Source organism: Mus musculus, chromosome 2 (genome assembly GCF_000001635.26).
Source record: "Mus musculus strain C57BL/6J chromosome 2, GRCm38.p6 C57BL/6J".
In the NCBI taxonomy this organism is placed as follows: domain Eukaryota; kingdom Metazoa; phylum Chordata; class Mammalia; order Rodentia; family Muridae; genus Mus; species Mus musculus.
The window spans coordinates 93,695,199-93,710,140 of NC_000068.7; the positions used below are offsets into that span (position 1 = coordinate 93,695,199).

At 48.4% G+C, this 14,942-nt stretch overlaps 1 protein-coding gene across 5 annotated transcripts in view; it reads right to left on the minus strand.

Annotated features, from left to right (window-relative positions):
* Window positions 1-432: 432 nt before the first annotated feature.
* The window catches only part of Ext2 (exostosin glycosyltransferase 2), a 126,938-nt gene continuing 112,428 nt past the window's right edge, over window positions 433-14,942 (minus strand). For 2 of the 5 annotated variants that reach the window (NM_010163.3, NM_001355075.1), the window contains 4 exons: window positions 12,036-12,179; window positions 9,285-9,413; window positions 7,996-8,078; window positions 433-1,073 (listed from right to left, as the gene is read on the minus strand). In NM_010163.3, the coding sequence (NP_034293.2) occupies window positions 935-1,073; window positions 7,996-8,078; window positions 9,285-9,413; window positions 12,036-12,179 (495 nt within the window). In that variant the 3' untranslated portion in view covers window positions 433-934. The remainder of the gene's footprint in view (window positions 1,074-7,995; window positions 8,079-9,284; window positions 9,414-12,035; window positions 12,180-14,942) is intronic. The other 3 variants (XM_006498731.4, XM_006498730.4, XM_006498733.4) reach the window with 2 other exon arrangements.

Sequence of the window (14,942 nt, forward strand, 5' to 3'; positions counted from 1 at the left end):
CTGAAATGCAATGATTTAAATATACCGGCAACTGCTGTGACATGGTTCCTGCGGAAGTATTAATGTTAGCCAGAACCCCTGGCCATTGTTACAGCTACGGCAAAAGAATAAGGGATCCTGGGCATCCCCTTGGGTGGGGTGAGGGTCACGGTTCTCTGTGCCCTCAGCTCTTATAACATGGTAGGAGCTAGAGGGACCCCGGGGTGGCAATCAGAGGGACACCTATGAAATACCCAGGCTGAGGGAGAAGGACACCCCTGCTGGATCCGACACTCCCATGACACTCATGGGTCCTTCTTACACTTGATGCAAATGGAGCTGGGTCCTCTTGGCTTCATCTTTCTGGATGGTTCTTAGTAGAGAGGTTAGGGGTATATGCACAAAACAAGGAAGGATCCTTGGATAACCAAGAACCAGCATTCTAGACAGAAGAAAACAGTAAAAAATAATTTTAATCATATCAAAAAGCCAAAACAAAGAGTTGATCAGGGACTTTCAGTAGACATCTTGGCAGCCTGTGCTCTGCTGTGGATCTGGGCTCATGACTCAGGTCCCAAGCACAGTTCTGACCCTCAGAGGTATTGGGATCTGTAGCCCATGGCAGGTTTGCTCTCTCCAGAGTCTGCGCATGTGAAATGACTGCAAGGCTCTGCTGTGACTCCTGGGATCTAAAACTGGACAGCTGACTCCTCTAAGGCAGTTGTAGGGCCAGTGAGATGGTGAACTGCACCAGCAAGCCGAGAGTGATGCGCTGGGCTCCAAGTTGCAGCCTGTCCCTGAGGCTTCCTTCCTTTGGCATTTTCACAGAGTCCACGGAGATGGGAGGACAAAGCAGGCTGCGCAGCCAGCTCAACGAGCTCCAGTGTGTTTGGGAAGTCGGACCCAGGCTGGCCTCCCTGGCCCCACCCCGGAGCCCCGGGAGGTGCAGCAAGCTTCATAAGCTGCCAATGTTGGGGAAGCTCTTCAGTTTCTCGGGGAAGTCATCTTTGTAGAGGACAGGGTCCGCTCGGTGCTCCACCACCTTGAGGGGCATCGTTCCGAAGACGGAAGCAAACTTGTTGATGCACTCAGATCTGTGAGGTGAACGAGAGGGGGGGGGGGGGATGAGCAGAACGGAAGTGGTTAGCGACTGCAAGGCAGCAGAGCCCAAAGCAGCCACTATCCACAAGAAACTGAAGGTGCTGAAAGGGCGCCCAGCCCCTCGCTTGGCTCTGCAAAGGGCTGGGATGGCAAGCAAGGTGACCCAAGGCTCCTGACCCAGTCTGAGGGAGAAAGTGAATAGGGGCTGCTGTCTGTCTGCTGGCTGCTGTCTGCAGGTCAGGACTTCTGCCCTTCCCCCTCAAATTCCAGTCATTTTTCCAGCCCTAGCAGGCCTCAAACCTAGGTGGATTAGCTCCAACAACCCTTAACCCTATCTCTGCCAGCCATAGGGAAGGAGGATGATAGAAAGGAGACCGACGCTGCTGGCTAAAGCTGATGACTTAGGAGAAAGGGTCCTGTCCATGCAAGGCAAAGGAACAAAGGGACTGGTGACTCTGAATTTCAAGCAGTGAGCACTTAGCTCCCCAGCACTCACAGATGGCCTGCAAATACCCAGCCATAAGCATGCCTTTCTGACAGCCCCAGCTCACAGAGGGTTTCCTGCGTAACTGGTGTGATTTTCATCACTGCCACACTAGAACCAGGAGCAAGAGCAACTTGGTGACAAGAGCTGGGCACAGCAGAGCAGGTCTTCCTCCTCTTCTCCCTGCCCCCGGCCCTCAAAGCTGAGCCTCTCCTCAGAGGAGAGGGTCAGTCAGGCCAACTGAGTGTGTCAGCAGGGTGACCTGGATGGGTCAGCCCCAGGCCAGAGGGGAAAAGCTCATTTGAAGCTGGGACCCAGAAGGATGGATTTCAGAGGAGCGGTGCCGGCTTAGGCAGCTGGCCCTGATAGCTACAACAAAGGCAAGCAAGGCTGATGAGAGTGGTCACAGGGCAGGGGCTGCTCCAGGACACTCACCGCCACCTCTCTCCAGAGGTGCCATGAGCTGCTTCCAAAAGATGGAGACAGAGAAGAGCTCTGGGCTTGGGAAGGTGGTGGCCTTTGTTAGGTGTCATCGGCTCTCCCTGCCTTCTTACACTTCTGAAAAGCCTGTGCCACAGAACTATGGACCTAATAGACATCAGTGTCAACAGATTACCAACATCACAAAGAGGTAATGGTCGTTACAGGCTCCTCTTAGAACGAGTGCTCACGATAGCCTAGGTGCCTCCTCTGTCCCAATCTCTAGTGGGAAGGCTGAGACACTAAGAAGTTAATGTGCAAAAGCTAAACATAAAATGAAATAAAATAAAATAACATTAAATGGGGCAGAGCCAAACCTAGGGGTTCTAGCTCTTAATACCAAAGACTGAGTGAGAAGACCCAAATTTACTTACTAGCCTAACTGTGTGGCCCAATAGGAGGGGTGAAAGGCTACAACTCCAGAACCTCTGCTCCATGGCAGATAATTCACCTTACATCTTACTGATTTCTTAAAGCTCTCCTCTCCCATTTTTGACTCTCTTGCTCAAGGCCTGAGTTTATATTAGTCTCATATTATAGGTAAGCAAAATACGACTCAGAGACATTAAGTAAGTTCCTCGAGAATGACGGGCTAGCAAGTTGTGGAAGTGGGATTCAAACTCAGGCTGACACTGGCTGCTCTGCTCTCCACCACTCTGGGGCAGCTGGGTCTCGGACTCAGCATGGGGACACCTCGGGGAGACTGGTGGAGGGGTGACCTTTTTTTCCCTCTCTCTAAAATAATCTTACTAACTAGTGGGCTTCCATAAGGCTTTCCATATATCCTTGATTTTGGCTGACTGCCCCACTGCCCCCTTCTCTCGCTGCTTTAACCCTTTAACCCCCAGTATTTCTCCAAGTGTATTCTATGGAATTACCATCCATGGATGGACAATATTACTCACAGAAGATATATGGGCCATTCAGTGAAAACTGCCATACGAGGCATGGGATGTCTTCCTATAACTTAAAGTCAGTAAGGTCTTCCTAACAACACGAGCTACTGCCCTTGATAACCCACCTTAAAACCACATGGTAAGATAAGACCTTATCGCTGAAGACACTATTTACGTTGGATAGAGGACAGAAAAATTAATGTCAAATGGATTGGGCACTGTTGCCCTGCTCCCTGGTTTTCACAGTGTTGGGAATGCTATGCGGGCTCCAACATAAGACTTGTCCACTGATGCAACAGTGCCATGGCTGTTACAGAGTAAACTAACCTGTAGCTCTCTGACTGGATTTGAGGCCTGCTTCACAGGATGGAATTTCATACCTGACACAGTCCTGGTCAAAGGCCTATGTCTAGGTAGAACATGGCCATGGGCCCCAGAGTAGATGTGTTACTATTTTCATAAATGGTCATGTCATCACACTACCTTCTAAACGTTTATGTTTATGCTTATAGACCTGGGCCGCTCTTGGCACTGGCCAGAGAAGATTCTTTATGCAGTGGGCAGAAGTCAACAGAGAAATTCCTAAGTGGCCACAGTGCTGAGTGCTCAGAACTAAGCAGGACATCCGACATCAAACCCTGCCTCTGGCAAGGCTCAGGGAAGCAGAAAGAATGTAAGAGGCAGGGGATGGACAGACATGCAGTGGGGTCTTGTCTCCTTGACATGGTGTGTTATTGCAAATATGAATGCACAGTAGCTAGGGTTCATCACACAGGTCATGAACAAGAAGAAACCAGCCCAGATCCCAGGACTGATGCGGTATGGGAACTCCAGGCCCGTCCTTCACTGGGAGGCACTGACAATGGACAATTGCTGGGGAGGGAGATTCACTCTTTATTGAGGATATAACCACTGGTAGGTTTCCTGTGTCCATTGGACAGTCTCACACCCATGTCGTATGAGGGGAATGGGTAGGGACTTGGAGGGAAAGAGGTGATAGATATGGTCATATTTCATTGTATGCAGCAATGCAGTCCTTGAGAATAAAAGGAGTTTAATGAGGATGGAAGACTAGGGGATAAGCTGATAGGACCATGCCCAAGAACTTCCTGCTTTTTAATCACAAGGCCAAAGCAGCACAGGCTAGCCTGAGTCTCTCCATGGCTGTTTGAACATAGCAGTAGCTCATCACCTCTAGTTCCCTGGAGGCCAGTGCAGGGTCTCTGGTGTCTGCATAGAAGGACTGCAGCTCTTGCTGGGTGGGAGAGACTCAGAGCCCTTTGAGGAGAATTGATGACATGTCCTCTGTAACCAGATCACGCTGTCTCCAGCCACTGGAGAGCTCACTGGGGCTCAGGACAGCCTGGCTGCAGTAGCTGCCCAGACTGGTCCTGTTCTCTGGCAAGTGTCTCGACTTAGTCTGTGCTGGGCAAGTGACACTGGGCCATTCTTGACAGTAAAGGTCCTTGGCTGTCTACTTTCTTCTCCCATAGGGCATCTGGCTGGGGAACAAGCAGGCTGAGGTAGGCTGAGAGTGTGACTGGCTGAGGACTGATTGGCTCACAAGAGTCACACTGTCAAATGTCCAGCCACCCCATGAGAACTCTCCCACTCTGTTTTTCTAATCAAGGGCTGCACTCTAAACTGCTAGGGTCTGTGTCTACCTGCTGGAAGTACCTGAGGAAGAGAGAATTATGGATCTTATTTTCCTATCATACACACAGAGCCTTTTGGACACTGTCAGGATAATGAGTGTAAATAAATACCACTGGGCCCAACCTGGATCACAGGTTTTCAAGCATGCACTTTTAGTGCCTAGCATGCAACACAGTGCCTGGTACAAAGATGGCCATATCTGTTTATAAGCTTTTAAATGGATACTATAATTTGATATATAATGGAAAAGCTGAAGTTCAGTAAGACAAGCCAACTTCCTTTGGTCAGACTCATAACTGGGAAAGACTGGACACAAAACATTGCTTTACAACAACAGTCTGCCATGGCACCCTTGGCAATGACTCTGGACAAAGAGAACAGCTAAAACTTCTGGTTCTTTGGGATCGAGAAGCCCCTGGAAATGGACTCAAGGGAGTAAAAGCTACTTTCCTACTTAGTTAATAGTTCTCCCAGCCTAGGACTAAAGAAGCAGACTGAACCCCTGGCCCCAACCCAAAGTCAAAGGATGGTGAAGCAGTTTCTGGGGCCCTGGCTTATGAAAGTGTGTTGTGCAGCGGAAGCCGATGACAAGGCGACCAAGGGGAGGGTTCTACTGTGAACCAGCTCCTGGGCTCTCCAGATGGCGCGAACCATCCTCCTCCTTCCAGCCTAAGTGCCTGACTTCGTAAGCTGGTGCCCGACCTCTACCTACGGAGCTTTGCTCACAGTTGCCAATGCATGTGAAATCGCTCCTCACCAAAACTCTCAAGCGTGGTTTTTAATCCCCAGCTGCCCTTGGTCACCAGCAACTCACACTCTGTGACCTGCTGGTTTAGTTACTCTCTGCTGTTAACTTTTAGGTCTCCAGTAAACAATCAAGTTCACAGACCCCATCCCTGTGTGTGTTTCCCTTGCAGCCTTCTTGTTTTGGGCTCTACCCTGTCTGTCTTCCCTCTTCCCCAGGATGCTTCTGCTTTCATTTACTATCTCGCAAATGTAGAACTGCCCCACGCTTCCTTTGGCTTTTCTTATGTTGACTGCTGTGTCCAGGCAGGTAACTTCCATACATCTTCATTTCTGCTGCCCTGCACAGAGGGCAGGCCCTCATAGTCGCCCATCCTACTGATGTCTCCCACGGTTAAAGCTCCTGCTGCATCCATTGCCCTGTTCACCAACTCTTCACCCTTCTTCCTATATTATTTGCATTGAAAGGTCCTGTCATTTTTCTTGACTCCAAAACCCAAGTTACTTCTGTCACAACTTTTCCCACAGCCTTCCCACACCTACAAAGGTGGCAACAAAACTCTGGCTTGTCTTCTTTGGGAAAAGTTGTGGGCACTTTCATTTGTGATTCAAATTGGTCATCTACCCATCTCTTCTATAATCTTTCCATTCTAAAGGCTGCTTTAAATTAATCTCAGAGCAATTCCCTGAATAAGTTAGTCTCCTATTTAAATCCTTGGTGGCTTCTCTGAGTCTGAAGGGAAAACTGAAGTCCTTTAACTGGAAGTTCGGAGTCTTTGCAGCCTGGTTCAGGGTGAATCTCTTTGGCCAAACCAACCTTGACCTTGCTGACCTGGCCTATCACAGTTCCTCTCCCTCTGACTTGATTGTACTCCTCAGAGGATCGAGGTCGTGTGTGTGTGTGTGTGTGTGTGTGTGTGTGTGTGTGTGTGTGTGTGTGTGCCATATGCCTGAAGGTCCCACAGAGGTTACTAGATTCCCTGAGCTGGAGTTGGGTATGGGAACTGAACGAGGGTCTTTGGGAAGAGCAGCAAGTGCTCTTCACTGCTGAGCCATCTCTCTAGCCCCCTGGTGGTTTCTGAAGCCTCCCTTCACATTTGTCATTTTTGACAAAGTTGCTCTGAAGAACCCACCTGGCAATAACAAGCCTGCCTTGCCTCCCTTACTATAACCTGCACTTCCCTTGGGGGATGCAGCACAAATGCAGACTAGGTTCTATATACACATAAACATATACATGGCTGCTGTGTGTAAGCCACTGTTGGTAAACAGGAATCACTGAGGTCTACAGAGAGACTACCACTGACTCGATACCAGGCCTGCTTCCAGTTCTCCTTTATGTCAGCCTCCATGGCTCCCTGCTCTGTGACATCCTAAGTGCTCTGCCCCCCGCCCTTAACACATCTTTAAATCTGCTATGCTCTCATGCTAGAGAAGAGTTGCTAACCCCAGCATGAACCCCAAGGCTGTCACCAGGTCAACTTTTGTCCCTTCCCTGTACTGTAACCTTCATGTTAATTCCACTGACAACCACTTGGCTTAATGTTATGAATTCTCCCCAACACAGGGAGGAAGATAGGCTTTAATAACCATTTCGCCTACTCTGGTAGAATTACAACTGGGGCCTCTTCCCAATGAGCTATGGTAGATAATTAACTCTGTCATCCTTACAACATTTAGAGTATTCCAGGGGACACTCATATGATTTCACATCAACTGTTGCTAAGAGTCATGGCTTTTGAGTAAGATATCTCTACGAGGGAGTTAAGGAAGCGATTTAGAGTTAGAAGAAATAAAACATCACAGAAGCGAATACCGAGTGGAAAGGGTCTGGAGGATTTTCCTGTGGCTATGGACTTCAGAAGTGAACTCTGTCAGCAAACGCACATGCTGATCGGTGAGAGCCTAAGCTGGAGGCCTCCTCTGAAAGGCTACTGCAGCATTCTTGGAGTGCACGTGGGTCCCCAGAAACCATGCTGATAGACGAGAGAGCTTTTGGCCCCGAGTAGAGAGGGTATGGAGTATAAAGAGTAGACCTAGGAGCTGGGGACTGCGAGGATCTAGTAGAGCATCATGAAGAAAGACATGCATGACATGGTTCTTAGGATTCTTAGCCCAGGGTGACATGCCACATTCAAGTGTGATTGCAGAAGAACTGACAGGATGGTTCAGATTCATCCTGCTGTTCCAACCTTCAGGGCTTGGCTTTCAATCCTGCCCTTGGCAGGTGACATAGTGGGGTCAGTGGAAGCAGTTGGTCTCTGCTGGGTTGGGTATAATTTTTTCTGATCAAGCATTACTGTAGCACGGAGCTATTACCCAGAGAAGCAGCAAGCCTGTGTTTCACTGGAGAAAGCTCACTCCGTTCAAGTGATACAGACAGTTAACTACTTCATCTACACGAAGGATCAGCTTCTAGAGCTTAAGGCCAGCTATATTGTTTCAGACTCTTTCAGCCATTACAAATTGAGTGAGTAGCATCCCAAATTAATTCGCTGGGTGACCTGGGTTTGAACTAACTCAATTCCCACAGTGCAAAAGGAGGTGCTGGCTTCCAGCAGCTGTCCTTCCATCTCCAACATAGTCCCATAAATAGGCTCAGGCAGGAAGCTGGGATGGAGGCTGGAGTTGGCTTCTCTTCAGAGGCAGACTCACCTCTCTACCATGTGAGTCTGGTCTAGGGAGAGCCCGTCGATGGCCGTGCACTCAGGACACTTGAACTTCTTCCTTGGGGTTACCTGATGAGGAAAATGAAGCACACCTTGCTGTCAGTGCCCAGGACTAGACAGCTACGCTGTGATGCCGCTGTGTAGGCTTCTGTGCTGTGAGCAGGAGTAGCTTGTGCACTCTGCGTGTGTACACACACATGTACATGTGCACCTCAGCATTCCTCCATTCAATCTGGGCTGCCTTAGCCAAGGACAGAACTCCCAAGGGCCCAATAATGGCGCTTGGAGGGCTTTCGCCTTCTGTAACTGGGAAGAAGTCGTGATGACAAGCTCCTTAATTCCTGTTTAATGACTGTTTTCTCACTGCCAAGGTCCTTGTATAAACACCATTTGTTCTTGCAGTCATGAGGGCGATGAAATACAGCCTCTCACAACTTGCAGCCGAACCTTAGTTCCAACAGGCAGCCTTTCGCCTTCTCTTGCTAAGGCTCAGGGCTGGGGCAGCACCCATCCTGGAGATGCCGGTTCATTCCCAGTTCCCCTGGTGGGGGTGGGGAGAACTACCCAGCCCTCACCCTGAGACTCCTCTGCCCTGACTGCTCTTAACCCCATCCCCAAATCTGAGACTCTCAGTGATCATTCTAGCAAACCCGGGAGAGGCTGCTCTGAAGATAGGTAGCAGAGAAGGACTGGAGGATGAGCACGCGGACCAGGGCGAGGCCAGGAGCCGTATTTCATCCACACACTCACATCCACAGGAAGGAGCCACAGCTAAGCGCATGCTGAAAAAAGAAATTGAAGTCTGGGGTCCCTGAAGAGCAGCCCTCACAATTTATAACCTTCCATTTTTCTTGCAGTCCCTCGACCTCTGAGTCACTCAGGGACATGATGGGGGAGTAAGATGTCACCCATGCTACCAGCCTAAGCTTCAAAGATGGTGACTCTTCCAGGCTGAGAAAGTCAATTTCACATGGGTTTCTAATCCAGGAGATAAAAACGGCTCTGTCCATATAAGTGGACGTCTACTACTGACCTGAAACTTGGGCTATGATTTTAGCAAACACAGAGTTTCAAGAATAAAAGACTTTGTATTTTCAGCTTTCCATATGCTATGGCAAAGGTACTTCAACATTTTGACTGCTGGATCTTTAAAACCAAGGATCATGGCAATTGCACAACCATTCGACTCTCTGTGCACAGAGGTCAGCACCTATCTCAGGGCCAGGAACAGCGCTGGGTCCCAAAGAGCCAAGCAAAGGTGGCATGGGCTCTTACCTTGATGACAGCTTTCCCTGTGACATTGGCCACCAGAAAATTCATGGCAATATCTTCACAGTTCATGTGAGTATCCACCCAGTTCTTGATGTCTCCAGGCATTTTGTAGGTGTACAGGTAATTAAAATACTGTTACATGAGACAAAAATGTGAAATACACAATAGGCAACTCAGTGGTACAGGGACAAGATTAAACACAAGAGTTGTCTGGTGAGGAGAGCAAAAAAAATTAAGGGGCCCAGAGCCTTTAAAATGGGCTGGTATGATGGCTCACAGGTAAGCCTACTGTGCACTAAGGTACATGTGTGTTGTGTATCCACACAGACACACAGACACGGACACACACACTAAGACTGACTTTAATGAGACTCTTGGGTAAGTGACAGGAGCAGATGGACTGCACACTTGTGCTGAGTTCCCCTTTAAAGTGAAAACATGCAAATAAATACAAGGCAGACCGTTTTATTTATGAATATTAAATGTAATAGAACGTAGGTGTGTTATAAAATAAATACCTCCATTGCCTTCCTATTAATATAAAGTGTGAGCCAAACATATAATGGTGTTAAGTACGCCCCAACAGGCCTTTCTGTGGGCCACATTCTGAGCTGAGAAGGCAGGCTTGTGCATTTAGCCACAGAACAAGAGTGAGGCAAACGTGAAATTATCATAAGTTCCATGAGTAAACTAGAAATTAATGGATCAAAAGTAATTGGGAGTGTGGAGTGGTGCTCCTCCAGTCCCAGCACCTGGGAGGCTGAGCCAGGAAGACTGAGTTCAAAGCCAGCCTGGGGACCTAGCAAGATTCTGCCTCCAAAAATAAATGTGTGAACAGACACATGGATAAGTACTTACACTACTAAGATAAACTCCCAAAGTTATAAACGATAGTCTACTGGGTTTGTTTTATTAAGACCAAAACCTATTTCTTGACCTAGAATTTGAGAAAAGTGAGAGCAGCAGTGATGAGCTGACCCCACAACAGAGCAGGAAGGAGCTGCGCTGGGTTCTACAGAGCTCTGCACATTAGCTCTCCTACTGCTGACAACACCAGCTATTCTTTGTTTGTTTGTTTGTGTTTTTTTTTTTTTTTTTCGAGACAGGGTTTCTCTGTGTAGCCCTGACTGTCCTGGAACTCACTTTGTAGACCAGTCTGGCCTTGAACTCAGAAATCCACCTGCCTCTGCCTCCCGAGTGCTGGGATTAAAGGCGTGCGCCACCACTGCCCAGCACCAGCTATTCTTTTTAATTAAAGTCTACGCTTCCAGGAAGAATGCCAGAGCCAGGCTAAATACGCTAAGATCAAAAGCGTAGCTCCCACCTAACCTTACCCTAAGAAACAGTCAAGGGTGAGATTACGAGCAGGTGCTGCTCTTGCAGAGGACTCGGGTTCAGCTCCCAGCAACCACATTGTGTGGCTCACAATTGCGACTGTGACTCCAGCTCAGGGGATCCGATATGCCTGGGCTCTGCACTCATGTGCATATAGCCTCCTCCCTCGTACCTGCATAACTAACAATAATAGAAGTACACATTCTTGTTTATTTGTTGTTTTTGTTTTTTGTGACAGGGTTTTTCTGTGTAGCCCTGGATGTCCTGGAATTAGTTCTGTAGACCAGGCTGGCCTTGACCTCAAAGAGAAAAATCTTAAAATACATCAAAACCATGAGGTGCTGAGTCTCAGAACACACATGGCAACTGTCACCTTATCAGAAACTGGTCAGAATTAATATAGTAAGTGTGATAGTTTATATATGCTTGGCCTAGGGAATGGCACTGTTGGGAGGTATGGCCTTGTTGTGGTGTGGTCTTATGGGTGTGGGCTTTAATACCCTGTCCTAGCTGTCTGGGAGCCAGTATCCTGCTAACAGCCTTCAGATGAAGATATAGAACTCTCAGCTCTGCCTGCACCATGCCTACCTGGATGCTGCAATGTTCTCGACTTGAAGATAATGGACTGAACCTCTGAACCTGTAAGTCAGTCCCAATTAAATGTTGTCCTTATAAGAATTGCTTTGGTCGCAGTGTCTGTTCACAGCAGTAAAACCCTCACTAAGACAGCAAGATTCATTCTATTCATCAACACAGCTAAGTTTAACTTTCTAAATGTACTGTTATGTAAAGGAAGGCAAGGCTGCCAGTTTCAAGTCTTGTTGGCACTGGGAATATAGGAATCTAAAAGCACCCAGGGAATTGCTCTCTCTGTTGCAATTTTGCCTTTAGGAACCTATCACAATGGCCATAAGCACAATAGTTATAAAAAGGATATAAACTGCTACTTAAGCATTAGATATTAGCATTCTCTGAAATGATAAAAATTAAATGCCTAGTGGGTACACACACACACACACACACACACACACACACACACACACACACACATAAAATTCAAGGAACATTAACACAGTGGCTTATTACCAATTATACTATGAAGTAATTGTTTTTCAAGGAAGATGAATTGGTATGAGGAAACACTTGTAATGATGAGACGTGGGCAGAAGAGAACGTATATAACCATATATGGGTATGTGTGCAGAGGAAACAGAAGGCCAGAAAAGCATCTCACAACCATGCTCCAAGTGACATAAGACAGTGGCTTTTCCTTACTTTGTTGATAGGGATTTTTGCTGCTTCCATAGTTACAAGCAGTACCATACAACATGGCTTTTCTAGACCCAGTGAAGGCCCCAGAAGTTAGACAAGTGAATCAAGCAGGTGTCTCATGCTTGTCCCTTGCGCCCACACCCTCACCTTGTGATAGAAGGCTGCGCCCGTGAGCACCATGGACACCTCATTGGTCCATTCAGACTCATACTTCCACTTGTTCATCTCGTGGTCCCAGAGATGCAGGCGGCCTGGGTAGCCCACCAGGCGGTCGGGAAATTCCCGCCAGACCTAGAAAAGAAGCACACCAATGAACCATCCCCAGCCCGGACAGCCACAGTTGCTGAGGCTCCCAGACTGGCCTCGGCAGACCCCTGGGGTCAGGACAGGCTTCTGAAGACTCTGCTGGCAGCTGCTAATGTCCAAACACAGAAGGATTTTGATTTCTTCTAGAATGTCACTTGCATGCTTGGCCATTTCAAGTCGTGTGGAAGAAGGGCTTGCGGAGTATTGCCTGTGCCAGCTAGACATGGAACTGGCTGCCTTGCTCTCCTCTGCATAACATACCAAGTTTAGAAAATTAAACTTAGCTGTTTGGTAAATAACATGAATCTTCCCACATGAATGAATCACACTCAGAATGTGAACTCTGAGCGGGGTCTGGGGGGGGGGGGAGGCAGCTCCTTGTGTGTTCTGAGAATCAGCACTTCATGACCGACCCCATGCCCTGGAGCATTCTGGGAATAACTAACTTTTCTATCTGGGAAGGGTCCTCGGAGTTGATGCTTTGGGTGGACAGAACACAGTGCACTAGACATCCAGGAGGCACGTCTGTACTTTCTTCCATGTGTTTCCTGTAATTTAGTTTGACCTTTAGAAGCAGGGAGGGAGCTGACGTGGTTCAGTGCTCAGGTACCTGCCATGAACACACCAGGATCTCGAGTTTAGGGTTCTTGAGATCCCTAAAACCTATGTAGGGGAAAAAACAGGCACACAGTGTCCCCTCTAACCACAGCAGAGGAGGCAGTGACAGGCAGACCTCTGCAGCCGTTTGGCCAGCCAGGCAAGTTAAATCAATGAGTTTCAGGCTCAGTGAGAAAACTTTTCCCAAAAAATTGAGGTGGAAATGGATCAAGGGAAGACACCAATGTTGACCGTGGACATTATACCTGCACACTGTGAGCACACAGCCACACTAACAAGTGCACATGGGACCAAATGAGAGGGCTCAGTGACTAAAGGTGCCTTCTGCCAAGCCTGGTGACCTGCGTTCATCGTGAAGACTCACAAGGTAGAAGGAGAGAGGTGACTCTGGCAGGTTGTTCTGACCTCCACATGCGCACCATGGCATGCCCACACCACACCCACAATGAATACATTAAAATGTAATACAAGGCTTAAAAAAAAAAAACCTAAGCATACACCGCTCCCCCAATTCCCACCCCACATATAATAAAAGGCTCAATAAGCAGTGATAATTTTGCTGCCCACCCCACCATGATGCTTCTCTGTCCCCTCAGCTGCTGTCCCCTCAGCTGGCTTAACCTCCAGCAGACAGCTAAAGGACCGCACCCTCAGAGGCCCCGCTTATTTCCTCAGACATACTCTTTAGGGAATCTCACCTCATCCTAGCCGCTGAGATGTCCAACATCTTTTGGGCTCTCCCAACTGGGTAAATAAAGGCCTCTCTCCTAACACACTGTGCGGTGCTGTACTCTGAGGCACTGCCTTGTGATCCGAAGAGCTGTGGTTGCCTGCACCAGACCCTTACCAGATCAGGCCTTTCAAGCTGAAGTTCCTTCACAGAGGGAGGGACTGGGAAGGCCAACAGCTCTTCCCTGAGACCTCAGCCATTCCCTATCTCCTGCACACCCCTTCCAGCTGTATGCACACCTTTCCAGGCTACATGTGGCCTGGTCAGGAGGCGCTGCTGCATATGGGAGGTGGAAGGTTGGCTGAAGGGGACTTGACCTTAATACTGCTTTTTAGAGTGGTCAAGCATGCTGGGTTGGGACTTTCTGCAATGCAGTTTTTGGGGTCACTCATGCCCCTGTAAGTAAGCCCAGTAAAACCATTAGTCCACCCAGCTGGGCTTGGGTAGTCAGTTGTCACTGGTACAGCGGATCTAAGGTGCTGTTTATAGGAAAGTTAACAACACTAACAATGGCTGGAACAGAACTCGATTCCTAGCCCGGAAGGATTCCCTCAAGTTTCTCTACCACAGTAGCCCACTTGCTCCTCAAGCGCATGCGCTCAGGCAGCCTTTATTCTCCTTTCTGGATCCATTACAAAGTCCTGCTGGCTATACTTCAGGCCACCTCTGCCACTGCCTGGCTCTCCAACCAGATCCAATGACAGTCACCTCTTCACCCCCCGTGCTGCACCTCCTGTCCTCCTTCCAAACCGTAACTTGCCCAGCATCTCTAAGAGGACCAAAGTCCTCCAAGTGCTTTGCATAGTTCAGCCTGTAGGCCCTGTCCTAATGTTTCATGGATATTTCTATTATATGTTTATCTATAGAAGCAATATATGATTATATTCCAGAGTGACAAGCAGGTTCCCCACCACGCAACAACACTGAATCTAAGGAGGACATGTAGGTACACATCTAGGACACAGCAGGGTGCTGGCAGCTGCTTCCCTCCTTTGGAGCTACCTGGGGTTCCCATAAGAGAACCACACACTGGGGGCTTGGATCAGAAACTACTCAAGTTCAGGCAACTAGAAGTCTGAGTCAGGGTTTGCCAGGACTGTGTCCCGCTGCCACCTGTTGGCAGACTCTTCCCTGCCCCTCCCTGGATCTGGTGCTTGGCTGTCAGTTCCTTAGTCTTGGTCAACATACCCAGCATCAGCCCAGCCCCCACTTAACCGGGACAAGTCTCCTCACTCCAGTTGGTCTAGAGTTCCTGTGACGCATGGACTCTACTCAACAGGCAGGCTTGGTGGCCTCATTTTAACTTGGTTGTCTCTGAAAAGCCCACTGTCAAAAAAAGTCACACTCTGAGGTAGTGAGGGTCAGAACTTGAACACATCCTTTATGAAGAGAAACACCTC